Raw genomic sequence first — 19383 nt, 5'->3', positions numbered from 1 at the left:
ACATGTAACAGAGCACAGGACTGCAGTTTAATGATGTCCTGCAGTAAAACCACGACCATTTGACTCAGAGGAGTGAAGTTTGAATGATCTGTTTGCGGTCATGTGAGAAGAATATTATCCTCAGTAACAAATTTAAGAGAAAGCCCTCTGAGGACAGAAAATATGCAATTTTTTTGGATAATAGAGCACATTTGTTTGTAAGATATTCATTAAAAGTGGTAATAGTGATCATTTTTTGATGTAACAGGTTGATTAGGGTTCGATGCACTCCCTCACATTGTGCAGCCTCTGCCTCATCTATGAATCACGCTGCATTTGTTTTGTACAGGAAAAAAAAAATCCAACCCTGAATAAACAAAACATTTCCAAACTTGGTCTTTCTGATGTCAAATGACAGACACACAGTCAAACAGTTGAAAGAAACAGGTTACATCACAGCCCATTTTTCTGGACCCTTGGAACGAAGGACATTAAAATGAATAAGAAACTGTCCTCCTAAGCTCGTTCCTAAAAGTCCCAGGACAACATTTGTTGGTTTTGCCTCATTCATTTCATCTTCAGACATTTTATCCAAGGACTCAGTTCAAGGTCACTTTCAACTCTGGCCAGCACTCAACAACCGCTCTATTGTAATTAAAGCTGGAATTCAAATAAAAGTCTCTCACAGATTTTAAGCCCATGGTGTAGTATACATGCTGATCAAAATAGCGAAACTGAGTAGATGTAATATTAACACACCTTTTCACGACTGCATGCACCCAAATAGAGAGGTAGGGTCAGTATCACCTGCCTGGTGGATTTGCTGTCCCTTTGCTCTTTTCATTAACTGCTGAATTCACTGGCTTTCAATAGGCTCTTTCAGCGTGTCATGCTACACCACCATTGAGCTACAGCCACGTTGCCACCCATCTTTCTTAATGGGGACTGGAGACTGTGGAGCTGCCTTGTTGCCATGGCAGCAAGCGTTTTCACATTCTCCCCACATAGCGTGCAGTGTGCATGTCCCCCCCCCCCCCCCCCCCCCCCCCAACAAACTGGAGCGCGCCACAGCAGAGACAGGTCTGCTCTCAGACAGGACCGAGCCAGGGTTATTTACCTCCCGCTCTGATACCAGATGCCCTCTTAATCCAACCACCCACACTCCACTTTCCATTCTCTTTATTACTAATGCATAGTGTTTCCCATTGGCTGCTCTCACAACCTGAACTTTGCTCCAAACTAGCTTCTTTCTATTTCTTCAAACTATATGTTGATGAAGGTTCTCAATCATCCAGTGTTGTGTTGTAGGCAACTGGACTCGTTTCAGTTCCTTGAAGACGTTTAGCCAATCATCCAAGAGGCTTCTTCAGTTCTAACTAACTAGTGGGGGAGTTGCAGGCTTTTAAACTCTGTGTGGGAGTGTCCTGAAAGAGTCGTTAAGGACGTGTGAGCTCTGAGTTTCAGAGTCCTTAGGGCCAGTTGTAGGTCACAGACTTAACCGGCCTTCATGTGGATTGCTAGGGCTAGGTGACTCCAGGTGTGAATGGTTGTCAAGCTGTCCCCAGACAGATGAGAGGTGAGAGGTGAAAGCCCTTCAAGGAAACTGAAACAGGTCCAGTTCCCTACAATACAGCACTCAGAAGTCTTCAACCTAGTGAGGGAGACGGTGGAACGGCCAAAGGCAACTACCTTGGGTAGGGCCCTCAAATTGCCTGAAATTAAAAGTGTTTTTTTCCCTGCCATTTTGAAATTGTACGTGATTAACATTATACACTATCTATCTTCTGTTGGCTGACTAAATAGTTTATCAGAATATTTCAAGTTTATAAATATTAGAGCCAAATAATTAGAGCCCCCCCCCCCATAACGTGCACATGGTTTAGTCCACCCTGTACATCCAATAGTCCGTCATTAAACGTCCCTCAGCGAAATTGCACGTTAGCTGAGGATTTCAGGTGAGCTTTGAAATAATTATGTTATTTAATAAAGTAAATAAGGCTAACAAAAAGTTTAAAGAGAGAAAGAAAGAAAACAATCAGAAGGCGAGCATTAGCACAGCTTTCTAGCAGTGTTTCTCAATGGTTTAATTTTGGTAAGTAACATGGCTAGCAAAGAAATATTAAGCTAGCTAGCTGATGAATTAAGCAAAATTAGCTCTACAGCCTCAGAGTGGATCAGTTTTGATCAGCATTCACGACAAGCATTATTTTTGTTACTGATTAATATGTGGATTATTTGTTATTAATTAATTAATTGATTAATTTAGTGTGTAATGTAGCTCATTAAATTATGAAAAAATGGCCCATGCCATTATAGGGACCAGAGTAAAATGTATTTCCAGTTTGGGTCTACATCTTTATACTCATTATACATTGAAGAGATAAACATTGTACACTACACTGTTCCATCTATTTAACGGTTTTATTTTACCTACAAAATATATGATCAACTTTTAAAGTATGCTGCATTATTGCAGATTTAATACACTGCATGCTCAGACATATGTGTGCAGCTATTATGTAATGAATCACTTTCATCACTTAATTTTGATTATACTACTACTGAACTTTTAGTCAAGTAGAATTCTGAATGTAGGACTTTCACTTGTTATAGTGGAGTGTTTTTACTGTGTGGCAGTGTTTCCTTTAGAGAATCACCGTTTCTAAAGTCTGACCAAAACTGTGTGACATTTTTGCTAATTGCTTTGAACAGGAGTTCCCTGAAATGTTTTGCCACATTATGAATGAGCTCATTAATGCAAACAACATCACCCTACGGTAAACGGCTGCTATTTCCCATGTGTGACTGTTTGCATCATACATGCTTCCCTGTCCTGTGTGTGTGAGGATCAGTGTTACATGTCTGGACATGTCTGATGCATGAGGGAAGGCTCACTTAGTCACAGTGAGTGTATGGTGAGGATGCAGAGCAGAGTGTGGGTAATGATGCTTGGATAATTATTCTCCGGACATTGAAAATGTTCAAGGTAATATGATTCATCTGTTCAGATTTGTGAGGAGGCTGTGGTTGACAAAGTTCCCCCAGAACTTAAATTGAAACTTGTGTTTTGCTTTGCAGTAAAGGTCATGCAATGTTGGAACCTGCAGCAATTGGAGCCCACTTGAGTTTTCATTGTGTTTTCTGCTGAAGGCTACTGTATGAGTAAGACAGACCACTGAGAGGCTGTGTGAGAGTCATCTGTTTGTTTGAAAAAGGAGGAATGTAAGCATAATGCAATGGTGATTTGGTAGTGAGGGAGAGTCCATGACTATTATTACTTTATGAATATTACGCCCATTTATGCTACTAATAGTCTTGCTCAGAGGATCATCAGCTTTCAATAGTTAATGCTTGAAAAATGACATATAACATGTTATGGTTTGGGCCACTCCCTCTCATTATGGGTGCACCACACTGAGGAATGTTACACTTGTAGCATAGCCTGTAGTTGTGTGTTCTCAAAGTAAAAGAGCACAGGCAAACTAGGCCGGCAAAATCCCTCTGTCAGATTGAACCACAATAATAAGCATCTAGTAGTTTTCAATAACATCTGACTAACTGTAACTATCAACAAAGATGCAAGTATTCCTAATCTGTGTTTAAGACTCTACGTGAATGCTTTAGATAACAGCCTGCAATGTACAGTGTAATTCCTCCAAATTTACAGTTCAGTTTTTTGTGCTGTGTAGAAGTAGAGCAAGTACTGGCCAATTCACAAGGGAACAAGATTTGAGGTTAGGGAACAAGGAGCCAACAATCACGGAAGATAGTAAGAAAATGAGGAGAAGCAAACTACATAGATCACAGAGGTCCAGCAAAAAAAGTATTATCAGGAACATACCTTAGGCCTACAGTACAGCCTACATGTTCTGCTGTAAGTGTTGTCCTACTTATGGGGTACAACATTGTACTTAAAGGGGTTTACAGCAGTTTGAGGTGGTACAAGCTTATGTGGACTGTTACACAGGTTGCAGTCCGTTGTTGTTAAGGAGTACAGTAATAATGAGGTTTGTAAGTAAAGAGAGCAGAAATGAAAGCAGGAGTGTTCATCTAACAGCCAAGGCAGGTGTAGAAGATGATTGATTTTATCTGCTGTCACAGTCACATGAATAGAGAAGTTCTTATATACCGGTACTTATATAGCGCTAGAGAAAGCGGTTACCAGACTGGCAAGCAGACATCCGCTTTTGGTTGTGGAATGTGGTCTCTTTTTAATTTGAGTAATTAAAATACTATGCAGTTACACATCAGCTTAATAAAATAAATGTGTGAAACTAATGTTTGAAAGCTTTATTACAAAATTCTTTGAAGTTTGTGTTTCATCCCATACTTTACACAATCTGACATGTCACCTGAAGTGGTATCAGTTGCCCAGTAATCCAGTCGTGCAGCTGTTGTCATTTCCTTCACAGATCCTTCGAATCCAGCAAGTCACTGGTTGCTTTGCTATCGTCTCTTAAACCAAACCCTGTGCACATGCAAGATATAAAAAAAAACCCTTTATTATGGGTTGCATGTTACCTCTTTGGTGTCCCTATTTTCCATATGTTGAAGCTGCCATTGATGGCAACCAAAAGCTTAAAAATTGGTTGCCAGTTTCTCTGTTACTGTTGAGACCTGTCAAAGATTGTCATAGTTACATGAACATGAAACCCTGGTTGTTAAAAGTACTCAAAGTGTTAAATCTCTTTAAATGCCTCCCCAAACACCAGATTGTTGCTGAGAAGGTCACCTTGTAATATTAGAATAAAGTTCCCAGATGCAGGAGATGTCTTTGATCAAGCAACAGATTTGACAGTTGTGTCCTGATGCTTTCTCACTCTTGATCTACTCAGTACAGGGAACATTTGCTCCACACAGCTACAGCTGGATTTGTGAATTCTCACAGGGGAGCTTATTTCAGCTCACTTGGCTGACATTAATTCTGACCTTCAATGTACAGTGAGCCATTTTGAGGAAAGAAAACCACAATCTCTTGTAGATGCCTGTAGTGCTTCACGATGGGGTCCTGTCAGCTTTCTTTCCATTACGTCGCTGTGGGGAATGTGTGGATCCTGAGGTTTACATTGGTGTGGCAGCTTCTTTGATGGAATTTGAGTCACAGTTGGAAGATGAGGCTGGAGCTCCCTGGCAAAGTAGAAATACAGCTCATGTTTTTTTTTCTTGTCAGGCTCAACAGCTGGGGAAACATGTTATTACATCAGTGGTTCAACATGCGTGTCATAATACTTTATTGAGGTGTTTGAGTGTTGATGATGAAAAGAACAATTGACAACAACATTTCTTACACCTCTTGTCGTAGGATGCAGCCTTGAGAAACTTTAGGAACATTTCTAAGTTTAATACCATTCACTAGGCTCTTTGTATTAGCAGAAATCCATAATTTGTTGCATTTTCTGTGTTTTCCCCAGTCTGCAGTCCAGGTGGAGGGGACCCCCTGCTAGTCCTGCCTGCAGAGAAGCAGATAGCTGGCCTGGTGGCGACGTGCTTGTCTTCAGCATGGCTCTCTCTGCTGTATGCTGCACAGGATAAGGAGGAGGCCCTCGGGTGAGGAGGGCTCTGGTGCCAAGTGGCTGGGCGGCGGGGTGTTTATCAGCGCTGCCTGCCTGCACTGAGGGAAATATCTCTGGGGAAGAGATGGGGGAGGCCTGGGGAGACCTTGTGGGGTGGCAGGTTACTCTGAGTCACTTTGCAGCTGAATAGAGACTCTTATTGTAGGGCAGCTCAACAGGGCAGATTAGGAAGAGATTTGTCTCTACAGTGAAAATGCATATGAAAATGAACGAGAACGAAGCAGTGCATTAAAACAGCTTTGACGTGCTGCTAGCACACCGAACAATATAATCCTCTGTCAGTTTGTGTTTGTGCATATGTGTTAGTGTCTCTGCATGCATGTGCCAATGTGAATATCCCACAGTTATTCACATTCATGCAGTATGTCTGTCTGAGCAAAGCCTTTCTGAATCTCCAGCTCTCTCTCTCTCTCTCTCTCTCTCTCTCTCTCTCTCTCTCTCTCCCTCCCTCACCCTCCGTCTGTTGCTCCCTCCCCCTCCTTCCCACTCTGTGTGAGCGTAGTCTGGGCGCTAAGCCAAGTAGAGTGTGTTTTTTTGAATGAATACCTGATGCGGCTGATGAGGCTGGCTGGGGGGAGGAGCTGTGTCAGTGGAGTACTGAGAGAGAAAGAGAAAGAGGAGGGAGGTAGAGAGGGAAAGGGAGAGAGGCAGAAACAGAGAGAGGGAGAGAGAGAGGGAGAAGCAGCCAGGCAGAGAGGGAGCTGGCGGTCTGGTGGCCTTGCATAACACACGTTGGAGCAGCCTTGAACGCAGGACTTGGTGTTAGCTTCAGCAGTGGGGAACTTCCTTCACCGTCAGCCCGTTGCAGGGGGAGCGTAGCCTCCAAACCGGAGAGTCCAGAGGGGAAGGGCAGAGCTGGAGCAGCCACAGCACAGGCTCCATGAGAGGAGAGCGGCACAAAGGAGAGATTCAGGAAGAGGAGTCCTAGGAAACACGTCTCCAACACACATACATACACACATACACACACACACTGAGAGGCAGGAAGAATCCTTGGACATGCTGTGCAAGCAGTGGCTGTGGAGAGACTGGTGAGCTATTCTTAGTACTCTAACCAGCGGAGGGGAGGAGGAGGAGGAGGAGGAGATGGGGGGGTTGTCTCTTTTCTTCTTGATTTGTGGCACAGTAGTATTTTCTGCCCTGTTACTACACTCATGCGCTCTCACTGTCATTCTAAAGCCCCCAGAGGCGACAGTCACAGCGTTTGTCCAGAGCGGTACGATTCAACAGCATTGACCCTGTTTGGTGGGAGAGGTGCTCGCTGAGAGGGACGCCTGCCTGCGTACACATCTCGGCTCGTATTCTGTGTGATCGGTGTGTGTCGAGTAGTGATGCAGAACTCTGGAGTCATTGTGAAGACAAACAGCCTGAACCCACTGCCTGTTCTTACTGTCTGCTTTAGTCTGCCACACGGTAGGTCCGCCTCTTAAAGGCACAGGGCGCCACTGTTGTACGGAGAAGGGGCAGTAAAATGGCTCTTTTTGGTATTAGGAAAAAGCAGTACACTGTATTGATCTGCTCTGTGGTTAAAGCAGCTGTGTAAAGGGGTAGATGGGAGGTCCTGTTTATATGCAGCGAATCACACATACACGCACGTACATATTGTCCTCCACAGTACCTCCCCCTCTGTTTCATGCCAGAGCTCAGATTGATAATGATGTTTTTGTTTTCTATATATAGCCGTTTGCTGTACAGGGTTTTCACTGTGTATCTATGACTGGTCTAGCAGGTGAAACATGATGTATAGCAGTATTGACAACAGGTTTATCCCCCATGGGTCATTGCATTAGCTTTTTGCATGATTTTTTTGCACAGAAGCCACATCTCAGGACACTGTCACTTATTCATTTTGTTGCCTTTCTATCGCCTCCCTGCATCACCCTGCTGCAGAGAAATGTTATTGCTATGAAGCCGTGGATCGATGCGAGGAGTAAATAGTGGGTCTGGGAGCAAGAGAGAGAAGAATCAGGGCTCAGGCGGAAGGAGTGGAGGAGCTGGCGACTGCTGCGTAAGAGAGGGGATGTAACTCCGCTGGGGGGCCTCTCACCTGGAGACAACAGAGGAGGAGGCTGAATGAAAACATCTCATCTGGGCGCACAGTACAGTGACGGCAGAATCACACCGCTACACAAACCTACTGCTCTGGTTTGTGCAGCTTTTTTACGTGGGAGTATGAAAGAGGATCACATGCAAGGCTGGCTCTATCACTCTGTCTGAGCTGAAAAGCATCAGTGTGATGAGCGGGAACAGAGAGTGGCCTGTCCCCCCCTCTCCCTCTGTTGTCATCCCTGTATACAAGTCTCAGAGGTGACAGTCCTGGACGAGGGCACTGACTCAGGGCTGTCTGGCTCGGCGTGACAGTCTTGAAAGCTCGTCTTTGTTTTCCATAGTATCACATACGCCGTATGTTTGTTGGTGTCAGTGTTCTAATAATAGGCTGACGCTGGAAAATCTAGAGAGCTGCTGAGCTGTGTGTGTGTGTGACCATGTGCAGAGAGCATTGTATACAGGTCATGTGAGGAGACGAAAAACACCTTTAAGAGCATCCTGTCGTATGTGTGGTATGGTGTGTTTGTGTGCCATTTTTGCATGCTGGCTTTGTCTTGCAATGCGTACTATAGTCACAGGAGGTACTTGTGCTTCAGATGTGATGTCATTACAGTGTTGACACGGTGTTGCTGAGGTGGGGTTGTTGCCACTGAGCGATGCTGCACAGTGTAGCTCAGGCTGTAGCGGCGGCTGTGTTGCTGATCGGGGATCTCTCAGCGAGGCGGGGGCTATGGCGCTCTGATGCTGCAGGCGCTGCTCAATGTGGGTCAGGAGAGGCAGCACTCTGTCTTCTCCCCATTCTCTCTCTTCCTCTCTCTCATTCCTAATCTTCTTTCTTCTCTCACTTCCCCCCTCTTACTCCCTTTCTTCCTTCTGCACAGTTCTATCTGTCATTTTACATTGCCTTTCTCCCTCTCCTCCCCCCCCACGCTCCTCTTTCTGCTTCTGTTTCTCTCCAGCTCTACTGCTCTCCTCCTTTGTTACGTCTGGTGGATCTACCAGGCTGTATGCTTAAATGGATTGCACGGAGGTTTTCGCTGCTTTTGGATGCAGTGACCTTGTCAGAGCCTGCGTTAGAGGTAGATGCATCTGAATAGGAACTGACCAAGGTCGCCTTCTTTTTTTTTACCCCCTTCTGTCTTTATGTAACATGTCTGTAGCTGCCTGCTGTAGTGAACCCCCTCTGTGTAATATGAAAATACAATTTTGCACTGTCAAATCGCCCAGCTCCTCTGAATGGAATGCAGGGAGAGAAAAATGAATGGATGGATGTGTGAGTGTGTGTCATACACTCCATCTCTGTGGTGCCTCTGGCTAATGAACAACCCAGAGTCCTGTGCGTTGACCCACAGATAAGCCTGCAGGAAAGAACAGTCAATCTGACAAAGAAACTGTGAAAAAAATGAGCTTGTGCTGCATGTCAATGTTGTTAAATTAATGGATTCACTCCATATTGTTTGCGTGTGCATGTTTGAGCTATGTGAGCATGCAAACATGTGAATCTAAAGCATACAAGACTGTATGTTGGGGTAGTCCTGCAGACAAACATCAATAGTGTGTAGCTGTTGCTGTGGCTTGTTGACATAGTTAGGTACCTTCCATATACATCATAACTTCCAGTAACCTCCCTTGCTTCAGTACTCATTTAACCCAGCCTTCACTCTAAGAGGGCCCACTCATTCATTCATTGTTCGCTGTCCACTTTGTTTTCCCTTGAACTTTGAAACACCACTCAAACAGCGGAAGGCCATTGTTAAAATATTTTGAAGCACTTCAGTGATAGCAACAAAGGCCCGTTTAGGTTTCTTGCAGAATGTTCCATAATCAAGTTTCAAGCCGTATTGTTTTCACTTCATTTGTTTTTTCTGATGTGCCCACTGACCCAGAGTTCCTGTCTGGAGGTGGATGTTATATTTACAGTAGCCCCATTGACTCAACACAAGGGCCAGGGAGTGTTAAAACAAAGACAAAAGCATACACTCCTCTGAGGCTGTTACTCTGTGCTGCTGTTATCCTTTCACTCTGCTCGTCTTTCTTGCCCGAGAGTCTGGAGTAAGATAACAGCCAACAGCATTGCATATACGTACATTCACCCTGGCCTGTACACATGAGCGCTCACACATACACCCCCAGACACACAAACACAGCAGTTCAGGAAACTCCTGCCCGGTGTCAGAAACATGAAAGAGCCTTTCTCATGTTATGTAAATGATGAAACACAACATTGCACTGCACTTTCCTGCATGTCACGCGTCAGTACTCATGGAAAGGCTGGTTGAGTTTTGACAGATTGGTCCATGTAGATACTCAAGGGGCATCTTCAGAGGCTGATCTTGGAGAAACACAGAATGGCCTACATGTTGTGTTTAAGTGCATTAGACAAACACAAATCAGAAAGTACCAGGTACCACCTTGTGGTAAAGACGAAGAACAGCACTTTCACAGACATGAAAGCAGTGACATTTTCAAGAGTGAGGTATTTTTGTGTTTGCTGTTTTGCATTTGCAACCCTGCAGGGACATTTTTTGAATATGGGTAGAATCACAGGCTGTGCTTACTGAGGTAGTTCTGCAATTAGTATGCTGAGATTGAATTGTATTTCAAGTCAAGTAAAGTCAAGTTCATTGATGTAGGTTAAATTCAGAGGCTATCTTAGAGGGATTCAAAATCTGTTTTTGAATTTAATTTATTTGAATTTAATTTTATAGTACTTGAGTACCTGATTTGAGTTTCTCTCTTCCATCAGATTCTTGCCGACATCGTGGACGAGGTGGATCGGTCAGAGATGATTCCTCATGAAGTCTATGGAGCTCATTTTGTGGGCTGGAGTGACTCCATCTTCTCTGGTCTGAGATCTGGAGGTGTCTACCAGTGAACACAAAGAGAACCAGAGCCACACAGCACACAGAGAGGACAGTCCTGCATATAACCATTGGATGAGAGAGAGAGAAAGACAGGCCCAAAAGAACTCAGAAGTACTACACAGGAGTATTAAAACCACGCTTGCACAATGAAATCCAACCAGGAGAGGAGTAATGGATGCCTGCCTCCTAAGAAGCGTGAGATCCTGGCTCTGGAGCAGAGGCCAGTGGCAGTAGCTGCGGCAACACCTCCAGCTGCAGTGGTTACAGACAGTCCCCACACAGAGAACCTAGCATGGCTGGCGAGTGTGGCCAGTGAACGCTGCAAATCCAGGGACGCAGAGAGCCCGAGATGTCCCATCTCCTCCACTTCTTCTCCTCCTTCCTCCACCTCTATCCCTTCCTCGACCACTCCTCTGTCTGCGGTGCCCCTGGCCTCTTTGCCTGCAGTTTACCCTGCAGCCCTTCCCCAGCAGGCCGGGACTATCCAGTTTGCTCAGCTTGGACCCAACGTTCAGTTTATCAGCTCTGGGCCCTATGCTGGCTACATCTCCTCTCACATCATCTCCACTAATGCTAGCTCTGTACCTAACAGCTCTACTATAGGACAGCGTTCCCACCTGGAGGGTTACACCACCGCCCTCATCTCCCCCAACACTAAAGGGGATCAGCAGTTTCAAATCGGCCTCTCACCCACAGAACTAACACCCGTGTCGCTTCCGAGCTCCCCCCATGTCACCAGCCAGTACATTCATCTGGACAGCAGAACACCTTTGACTGTCAGCGGAAACCCCGTTGCTTCATCCACAGCGCACCTGCAGCTCCACCCTCACACAGCCGTCCTCCCTCAAACGCTTACCCTGGCTCCATCCCAGCTGGTGGTTCAGTATGCAGATGGTCCAGCTGGAAAGAAACCAGAGGGGCATGCTAAGGGTGTGCTGAATGGGGAATTGGAGGTTGTTAAACAGACAAAAGCTCCCAGTCAGCCAATGAACCATCAGCAGGTCCAGAGTTATGAGGCCAGACATATCCTCCTGCCTGCAGATTACGGCCAGAACCCTGCAGGACTTCAGACCTCCTTTATGCTGGTGGCCCAGCCCAATCATGGAGCTGAACGTGAAGCTGTCTCAAATAAGATCTCCTTAGTCCAGACTGAGAAAGGAGGCATCTGTTTGGGGAAACCAGTGTCCAGATCATCCTCTTTCACCTCTCTCTCCTCCTCAGAAGTGGTGAAGTCTGTTGCTCCCCATGCGGTCATTCAGACAACTCTGCCCTCAGAGGAGCTCCCAGCCAGTCTCTATTCCTCCACACAGCCTCCCATCATTGGATATATCACCAGTGGAAATCAGCATGCTCTCAGCTACCATGCAGCACTGCCTCAGCACCTGGTCATTCCGAGTGGCCAGTCCCTCCTCATCCCAGTCAGTGGCACCAATAACGGCACAGAAATCGAGGTTACTCGTACTGTGAACACCCTGACGGCCACCACTACCCCTCAAATTTCGACCGCCATGCCACATGCCTATCTCGCCACAGCCCTGTCCAAGTGTGAGGCGCTTGGGCCAGATGGAAACCAACCACCCCCTGCTGTTGCACAGGCACCAGCTCTGCCGGTCCTGCCCTCAAACCCGCCTCCCGCAGTGGCGGCAGCTCCCTCCCCAACTCCCGCTCCTGTCCCCTCTCCCGCCCCTGTTTCCATCCAAGCCTCCCCCTCCATGTCCTCTTCCTCTTCCCCTGTGGCGCTTCCTCCATTCTTCATGCGAGGCTCCATCATCCAGCTGGCCGATGGGGAGCTGAAGCGTGTGGAGGACCTCAAGACGGAGGACTTCATCCAGAGCGCTGAGATTAGCAGCGAGCTGAAGATTGACTCCAGTACTGTTGAGCGTATTGACAGTGGGCAAAGTCCTAATGCTGTGGTCATACAGTTTTCTGTGGGAGAGCTCAAGGCTCAGGTCAGTTACTCCTCGCTCATCATTCTTATATTATTAATCATGAGTTTCATTTTTAAATCCACTGTGTATCGAATTTGAAACCTCAAGTCTTTGACCCATAATAACAACAATTACTGTTACACCCATGCATACTTACATAAACAGTCACCAGATTTCTGTATGCTATCTAAAGGTAATGAAATAGATTTTTAAGGGATGCACTAGTGATGAGCACTGTGAAGCTACCCTCATACTCATTATGGCCATCAATTAAACCCACAGCTGCAAAGTAAGGCTATGAAATCCATCTTTGATGCAGATACCTAACTGACCCTTGTTCTCTGTTTTACTGTTCTCTAGCAGTACCAACACACTGCTCCTTTTGGTGTACCAGAGGATGAAATAACATTTAATTATGCAACCATGGCTCTTTAAGGGACCAAAAACCATTACTTTCACAGATAAATGAATCCAGCAGTTTTACAGACCCCATGTCTGCAAACAGCTACGTAGCCCAAGTGAAACTGATAGTATCTTAAGGAAGCTGATACTCACATTGATATTTTAAGTTTTTATTTAATATGAATACATAACAGAAGTAAGTACATTTAAAAAAAAAAAAAATACACAATGAAATTATGTCAAAGTGACATAACATATGTTTGGCATTTCTGCCCTACTATTTCCTTTTTTAAAAAAATGTTATTGACATATACACTGATATAGATATATATGTGATAAGTCAAAATTGTATTAGCTGTGCCAATATATTGGTTGAGCTATAAAATAGACTGCACCAATAGACAGCAGACATTTTAAATAGGTGTTAATAAAGGTGTTAATAACATTAACAATAGCTACAAGTGTCCCAGTAAGCCATGAGAGTGTGACAATGAGATATAATGCACAGTACTAGGACCTGTAAACTGAAGCGTCATTGATTTTATTGTGACATGTCAAAATATCTTTCTGTAAAAAGGCAGAAGGCTTTTTTTTTTTTTTATATCTATAAACGAATTCTTATGCCAACAGCAGGACTGCAAATAACTATTATTTTCACTGATTAGTCTGCTGATTAGTCTAGTCAAAAATGTGAAAAATGCTCATCACATTTTCCCAGAGCCCAAAGTGACATGTTCAAATTGCTTCCTTTGTTTGATCAGCAGTCTAAAACTGAAAGACTCTCCATTTACCACCATAAATGACAAAGAAAAGCAGCAATTTCTTACTTTTAAGAAGCTGGAACCAGCATTTTTCTTTACATTTCTGCTTGAAAAATGTCTGAAACAAAACAGAATAGTTAGAAAAGAATTCCCTTTCAGTCGACTGCCGATTGTCTATTCTACTATTCGCTGCAGCTCGAGCAAACAAAGTAATTTCCAAGATGCACAATCCCATACAAATTTGCACTAATTTGTGGCTTTAAATGGTTTTGTTTCTTTTATAAATCCTCTGCACATATTTCTGTCTGCATCTCGCTAAAAGCTAACTGTTTGTGTGCTCATCTCCAGGTGTGTGTGGAGGTGCTGGTGGAGTATCCCTTCTTTGTGTTTGGCCAGGGCTGGTCGTCCTGCTGCCCGGACCGGACCACCCAGCTGTTCGAGCTGTCCTGTGCTAAGCTGTGTGTGGGCGACGTATGCGTGTCGCTGACCCTCCGCGGCTTGAGGAACGGTTCAGTAACAGACAGTCAGCCTTTGGGCACCAAGCTGAAGACGGGTCACCTCTCTGACTCCTGTCACAATGTGGACGTCAGAAACAATACAAGTCCAAACGCTGCACACAGTAACATTGGCCTCCTCATGAAGGCTTCCAGTGCAGACAGGCTAGAGAGGGAGAAGGTAAGCAGACCAGGACCGGGACTGGAGCCACCACCAGGATTGGGACTGGTTCCAGGACAAGGGGAGCGGATCTACGGAGCTGGAAGTATGCTGGCAGGAGAAGTAAGACAGGAAACGGTGAAAACGGACATGCCTGCTCTTACCAAAGTACAATGTGGTGATCCAGAGAGACCCACAGCCCGCAAGAGACGCTGGTCAGCTCCAGAGCGAGACCAGACTGAGAGAGCAGAGGAGGAGCCTCCATTGACTCTGCCCAAGCCCTCCTTCATCCCTCAGGAGGTTAAAATCAGCATAGAGGGCCACTCCAGTGCTGGGAGTGAAAGATGCTTGAACAAAAGAGTAGACTGTTGAGAGAACTTTAAGGAATTTTTGATTACCTGTGGTTTGCTTTGTGTTTATCCCCTCTTTTTTCTCTCCACCCAAACTACTGTAATATAGGCTGAGTTTACACCGTATTTACATGTTTTCTTTATTTTCTTTCACACGAGTCTGATATCTACGATGAAGTACAGTCAAGCACCTTCATAAGTGGTATCACACACGAGATCAGTGCAATCAATGCTGAAAGCAAAAATGAATGCAGCGTGAATGTTGAGTATGAATGGCAGTCAGACACTCGAGCGTGTCACATATCATAAGCTGGATCTCCTTTGTCACGTGGCTCAGACCTGTTGGATGCAGATGAGTCAACCATTCCTCTTATCACACGAACAAGCACAGACCCCGATGTCAGCGTGTACAAAGCGGGTGACCATATTTTGACTTTCATTATGTTTATTTGGTTTATGAGTGTTTGGTGTTTCAATCATTGTGGCTGTGGTCTCTGCTGCCTTGTGTATCTGATGAGGTTTTGAGTTTTATTTCATTACTTTTGATTTTCATAGCATTAGAGATGGTGTATGCTCTCGCAGGTGTAAGTGCTTATGTGTGTGTGTTTTCTGTGTGGCTGTCAGACGGAGCACAGGATTAAGCTGTGTTTGTGTGGCTGTAGCTGTGAGCTTAGTTGTCAGTACATCCTGCAAATATCAAGACTGAAAAGGCCTGAATGTAAATCACTGAATTTGTCCTCAATAATGACTCATGGAGTCATCCATGTGCTGTTTGCTACACTGACCATCGCTTTATGTGAGTGACAGCATCCCTCTAATGAAGTTCCTCAGACAAATGTATCTTTACAGTTAATTTGCAGAGTCTCACAATTCCTTTCAAACACAGTGTCACTAGTTAATGTTTGTCTTAAACCCCGGCTACCATGTGCAGCATTTCAAATTCATACAAAAGGGAAAGAACAAGTTATTTCTTTCGGATAGCTGTGAATTACTTTTGAGCCGAAAAAAGCAAACAATTGCATAATTACACAGCAGACATTGTGTAACATTAATTTGCAGTCATGTTTCTGTAAGTGTAAGTCCAGGGGCCTCATTTATAAAAAGGACTTACAATCTGTTTCTATCTTAAGTATGACTTAAGTAGAAAACCACATATAAATAGTTATTTATAAAAACTTTATTTTTCGTAGAGATGATCTTATCTCTAAGCAAAGTCTAGACTTGACTTAAGTGATTTTCCCGCTGGTGTTTGGGACAGACCAGACCAAGTCTGTGGTGAACTTTGCACAAGTATTTTGAACAATGTGCAGCAGCGACACACTCCCAAGATGCCTGTTTGGCTTTGTTTGTTCACCCAATATTTAGTTCACTGAGTAATATGTGTTGCCTGACTTCAATCTCTTCTACCATCGCTGTGATCTCGTCTTTCAAAAAGTTTGACTTTCTCTTTTTGTCCATTGACGTTCTTGACTAAACCCTCATTCGTGTTTGTATTGTGTAAGGGGAGATCACAAGGCAGGTGCTATCATTTTAAGCTGAATTGAGATTTATAGATCACAGGTATGTAGGTTACAAATAGGATTCTTAGAACCTGCTTAATATCTTTTATGGAATAAACTCAAGCACACGGTCAGAAATGATGTAAAGAAAAAGTTCAAGTACAAATCTAAGAACATTGCTATAAATGAAGCCCCGTTTCTTTAGCTCCACTTCTGTCTCTCCTATCTCCTGAGGGAAACATTCGGCCCTTTAGTTACTAAATTCTCCATCATGTTTACCAGGTAGTTGCTAACTTTGTCCGTCTGTTGTTTGGTGCTGGGCAGGTAGTCTATAATGGCTTAATGAGAGCTTTTTCTTCGCCTGAAGTCGACCCTCAATGAGGGCGGAAAGTTACAGATGATAAAACCAAAACAATGAGCTGAAGAGTTGTGTAATAATTTGCTGCCTTTCACATTAAACATAAACCTCTGATCCATTGCCAATATAAAAATATTGATTATAGCAACTTAAAATGCAAAGTAACCATAAGTTACAAAATTAGCCTAATATTTATCTATCAAGGGAGAAAATGGTGCCATCCTATTCCACAGACCTTTCCCATTACTTTCCGTTACAGAGACTATGGCCTTAGATCTACACGTAATTCACAGCAGCACATCGTTTTTTAGAGTTTTACCATTTAAAACCTGATTTCCTCAAAGATGGTTTAAAACATTAAACCATTTAATTTCTTAACTAGCCAAAATAACTATCCTACAGTTCATACTCAGGAACAGTGTGTATCTGTATGAGCGTGTGTGTGTGTGTGTGTGTGTGTGTGTGTGTGTGTGGGCCTGAGACAGTATGTGCATGTCCACAGTCACATGTGTATGTGTGCGTTCTGAGCAGCAGCACTTTGATGAAGCATCCAGTGGCAGTGTGTTGGTTGTGGCGTCCCTGTTCCTCAGCTGTTAGACATAATGAGAATAATTAACTGACTGTTTTTTTCATTGCTTCATGTCCTCAAGGCTTATCATTGAGAGTACGCGTTATTTACTGGAGCAGGGAATGTAAACACACATTGGGCAAACTTTATTTTTGATGACAGATAGAGCTACTATACAGAGAGAGAGAGAGAGAGTTGTAGAGCTAACTAGCCAGCTAGTGTTGATCATGTACAGTAAATTGTATCCTAGAGAGTGTACAGTGTGTGTATAGATATTTTAATCCTTATGTAGCCTATGTACTGTATGTGCCACAGCGCCTCCTTCTTCAATCATTCCATCAGCTCACCAATATCAAGTGGTCCTGCTATCGTTCTTGTCAGTTCAGGTATTGATCTCATGTTCATGAATGTGCTACTTTGGGAACATCTACATAATTTGGCCTCAAAAATTTTCATTTGACTTGCACACTGTAACATGCAGTATGTGTGGGTATGAACTGCAGTTGATCATAATAGCCATGAACCTTTTATAACTCCTGAAAGGCGTTTATTGTAAACCCAGACTGTTCTCTTTTCTGTTTGTGTTTGACTGCTCAGGCTAAACACTGCCCAGTGACTGTTCTTCTCCAAAATGATGTGGTCTTATTTTTCTCGCTGTTACAAAGTGGAGGTACTCTTTCATCAGTTTGTCTTTGTAGCCATTTTTCTCTCAGTGAGCTTGGCCTGCATTTGTATTTTTTTATTTTATTTTTTTTTCAAATGGAGACCTGAAATTACATCGCAACACAGACAAATCTATAAATTGTAGGATTGATGCTTAAAGGAATATTTTGACATTTTGGGCAATATTCTCATTTGCTTTCTTGCTGAGAGTTAGGTGAGAAGATTGATATTGTACTGTAGGGTGAAAATGAGGCTACAGCTAGCATAAAGAGTGGAAACAGGGGAACAGCTAGACTGGCTCTGTCCAAAGATAACAACAGCCACCTACCAACACCTCTGAAGATCACTAATTAAGAGGGCTGCACGATATGGTAAAATAAAGTCATGTTGGGTTTATTTTGACAGATATTACAACTGCAATGTGATTCACAATTAGTGGGGGGATGATCATTTTTGCATCCCAATTTTTTCATTTTCACTGAAAAAGCTATTTAAATCCTTATGAAGTGACTTTTTGGGGGTCTGTGCCAAACAAACGTGTTGTCTTACACCTGCAGGGCAAGATTTGTAGGTCAGTTCATCTCTGCAGCTCTACAGTACTTCACTAAAATGCTGTTTATCACATGTTTTACCTTTTATATAAAAAAATGTAGCTCCTATGGTTTGGATATTGTACGTGGCCATATTGCAGTTTTGATAATATTTCCATGAACTGTGCACCCCTATTAATTAACTTGGTGGTTTCACTAAGGGGGTTAAAGGACTTGGGCAATTTCTTGGCCAGATGCAGTAACTTCTCTGAAGTCTTTGTTTTCATTGCGAGTTTGTCAGGTAACCAGTGGCGACTCAAGGAAATAGTCTAGGACATTTCACTTTGTAAAACCACATTGTATTGTTACTACATTTCAGTTTTTGAGCAGATTTAGAAAACTAGATATTTACTGTACAGACATGAGTGGTATCAATCTTCTCATCAACCTTTCAGCAAGTGAATAAGCGCATTACCCAAAGTGTTGAAATATTCCTTTAAAGGCCCTGCACACCCACGCAGTTATTCTGGCTAATTAGACTCAACCCAATCATCGGAAAAAAATGTTGGCAGCGTACATTTCTGCAAACCAGAAATGGTTTAGTCCCAAAATCCACATGGTCAGGAAATTTGTCTTAAAATACCTGTTTTGAGTGCCATGAACTGAAGATGTCCCGATTCTCTGTCAAAAATATCCAGCTTTTGTCGCCATAAACACAACTGACAGTTGCCCCGAGGTCTGCTTAAAAATATCCAATGATGTCGGGGCCTACAAATGTTGAAACGCAGTCTCAAACTGCGGTCACCTCGAACTCCGCTATCACCTTCACCTCCAGATATGAAAGTCAGTTCCTAAACAAGTAACACGATGTGATAAGAAATGTCGTAAAAATGTCAATATGGTACGTAACCTATGACGCATCAAAATGTGAATGTATCAGTGGTTTGCAGGAACTTGTGCTGCCAACATTTTATCTGGGCGTCTGTGCTGTTTGACTTCAGGTCAGGTTAAAGCTGAGAGGAGCTACAAATCCTCCCAGTCCTGAGAAGAGGTCTAGGTGGTGCAGGAACCTGTGAGGGTGGACCACAGGTGTGCAGGGGCTTTATATTCAAAGGTGCAGTAGTAATATTCCCGTGTTTGCTCACAAATAAGCTTGAGCTGGGCCCCTTAAAATGTTTCATTTTCAGAGCCTTTCTAAATAATGT

General features: G+C 43.7%; 1 protein-coding gene across 3 annotated transcripts; it reads left to right on the top strand.

The window, feature by feature from the left end:
- Positions 1 to 1917: 1917 nt before the first annotated feature.
- On the top strand, positions 1918 to 17666 carry LOC311260184 (ataxin-1-like). Of its 3 annotated transcripts, XM_084357727.1 has the most exons (4): positions 1918 to 1934; positions 5391 to 5526; positions 10348 to 12414; positions 13905 to 17666. In XM_084357727.1, exons 3-4 carry the CDS (start codon positions 10612 to 10614, stop codon positions 14580 to 14582), a joined length of 2481 nt encoding a protein of 826 aa, XP_084213853.1. In that variant the 5' UTR covers positions 1918 to 1934; positions 5391 to 5526; positions 10348 to 10611; the 3' UTR covers positions 14583 to 17666. The 3 variants fall into 3 exon arrangements, with proteins under 3 accessions (XP_084213853.1, XP_084213852.1, XP_084213854.1); XM_084357726.1 differs by lacking the exons at positions 1918 to 1934; positions 5391 to 5526 and adding an exon at positions 6209 to 6583; XM_084357728.1 differs by lacking the exons at positions 1918 to 1934; positions 5391 to 5526 and adding an exon at positions 7364 to 7697.
- The last annotated feature ends 1717 nt before the right edge of the window (positions 17667 to 19383 follow it).

This window comes from Pagrus pagrus, assembly GCF_965226575.1.
Source record: "Pagrus pagrus genome assembly, chromosome: 7".
NCBI lineage: Eukaryota > Metazoa > Chordata > Actinopteri > Spariformes > Sparidae > Pagrus > Pagrus pagrus.
The sequence above is the reverse complement of the archived record's forward strand: the minus strand, read 5'-3'. Positions and strand labels throughout refer to the sequence as shown.

Coding starts and splice junctions, on each gene's coding strand:
- LOC311260184 (XM_084357727.1), top strand. CDS start 10,612: ATGAAATCCAACCAGGAGAGGAGTAATGGATGCCTGCCTCCTAAGAAG. Junction 12,415..13,904: donor TGGGAGAGCTCAAGGCTCAG/GTCAGTTACTCC, acceptor GCTCATCTCCAG/GTGTGTGTGGAGGTGCTGGT.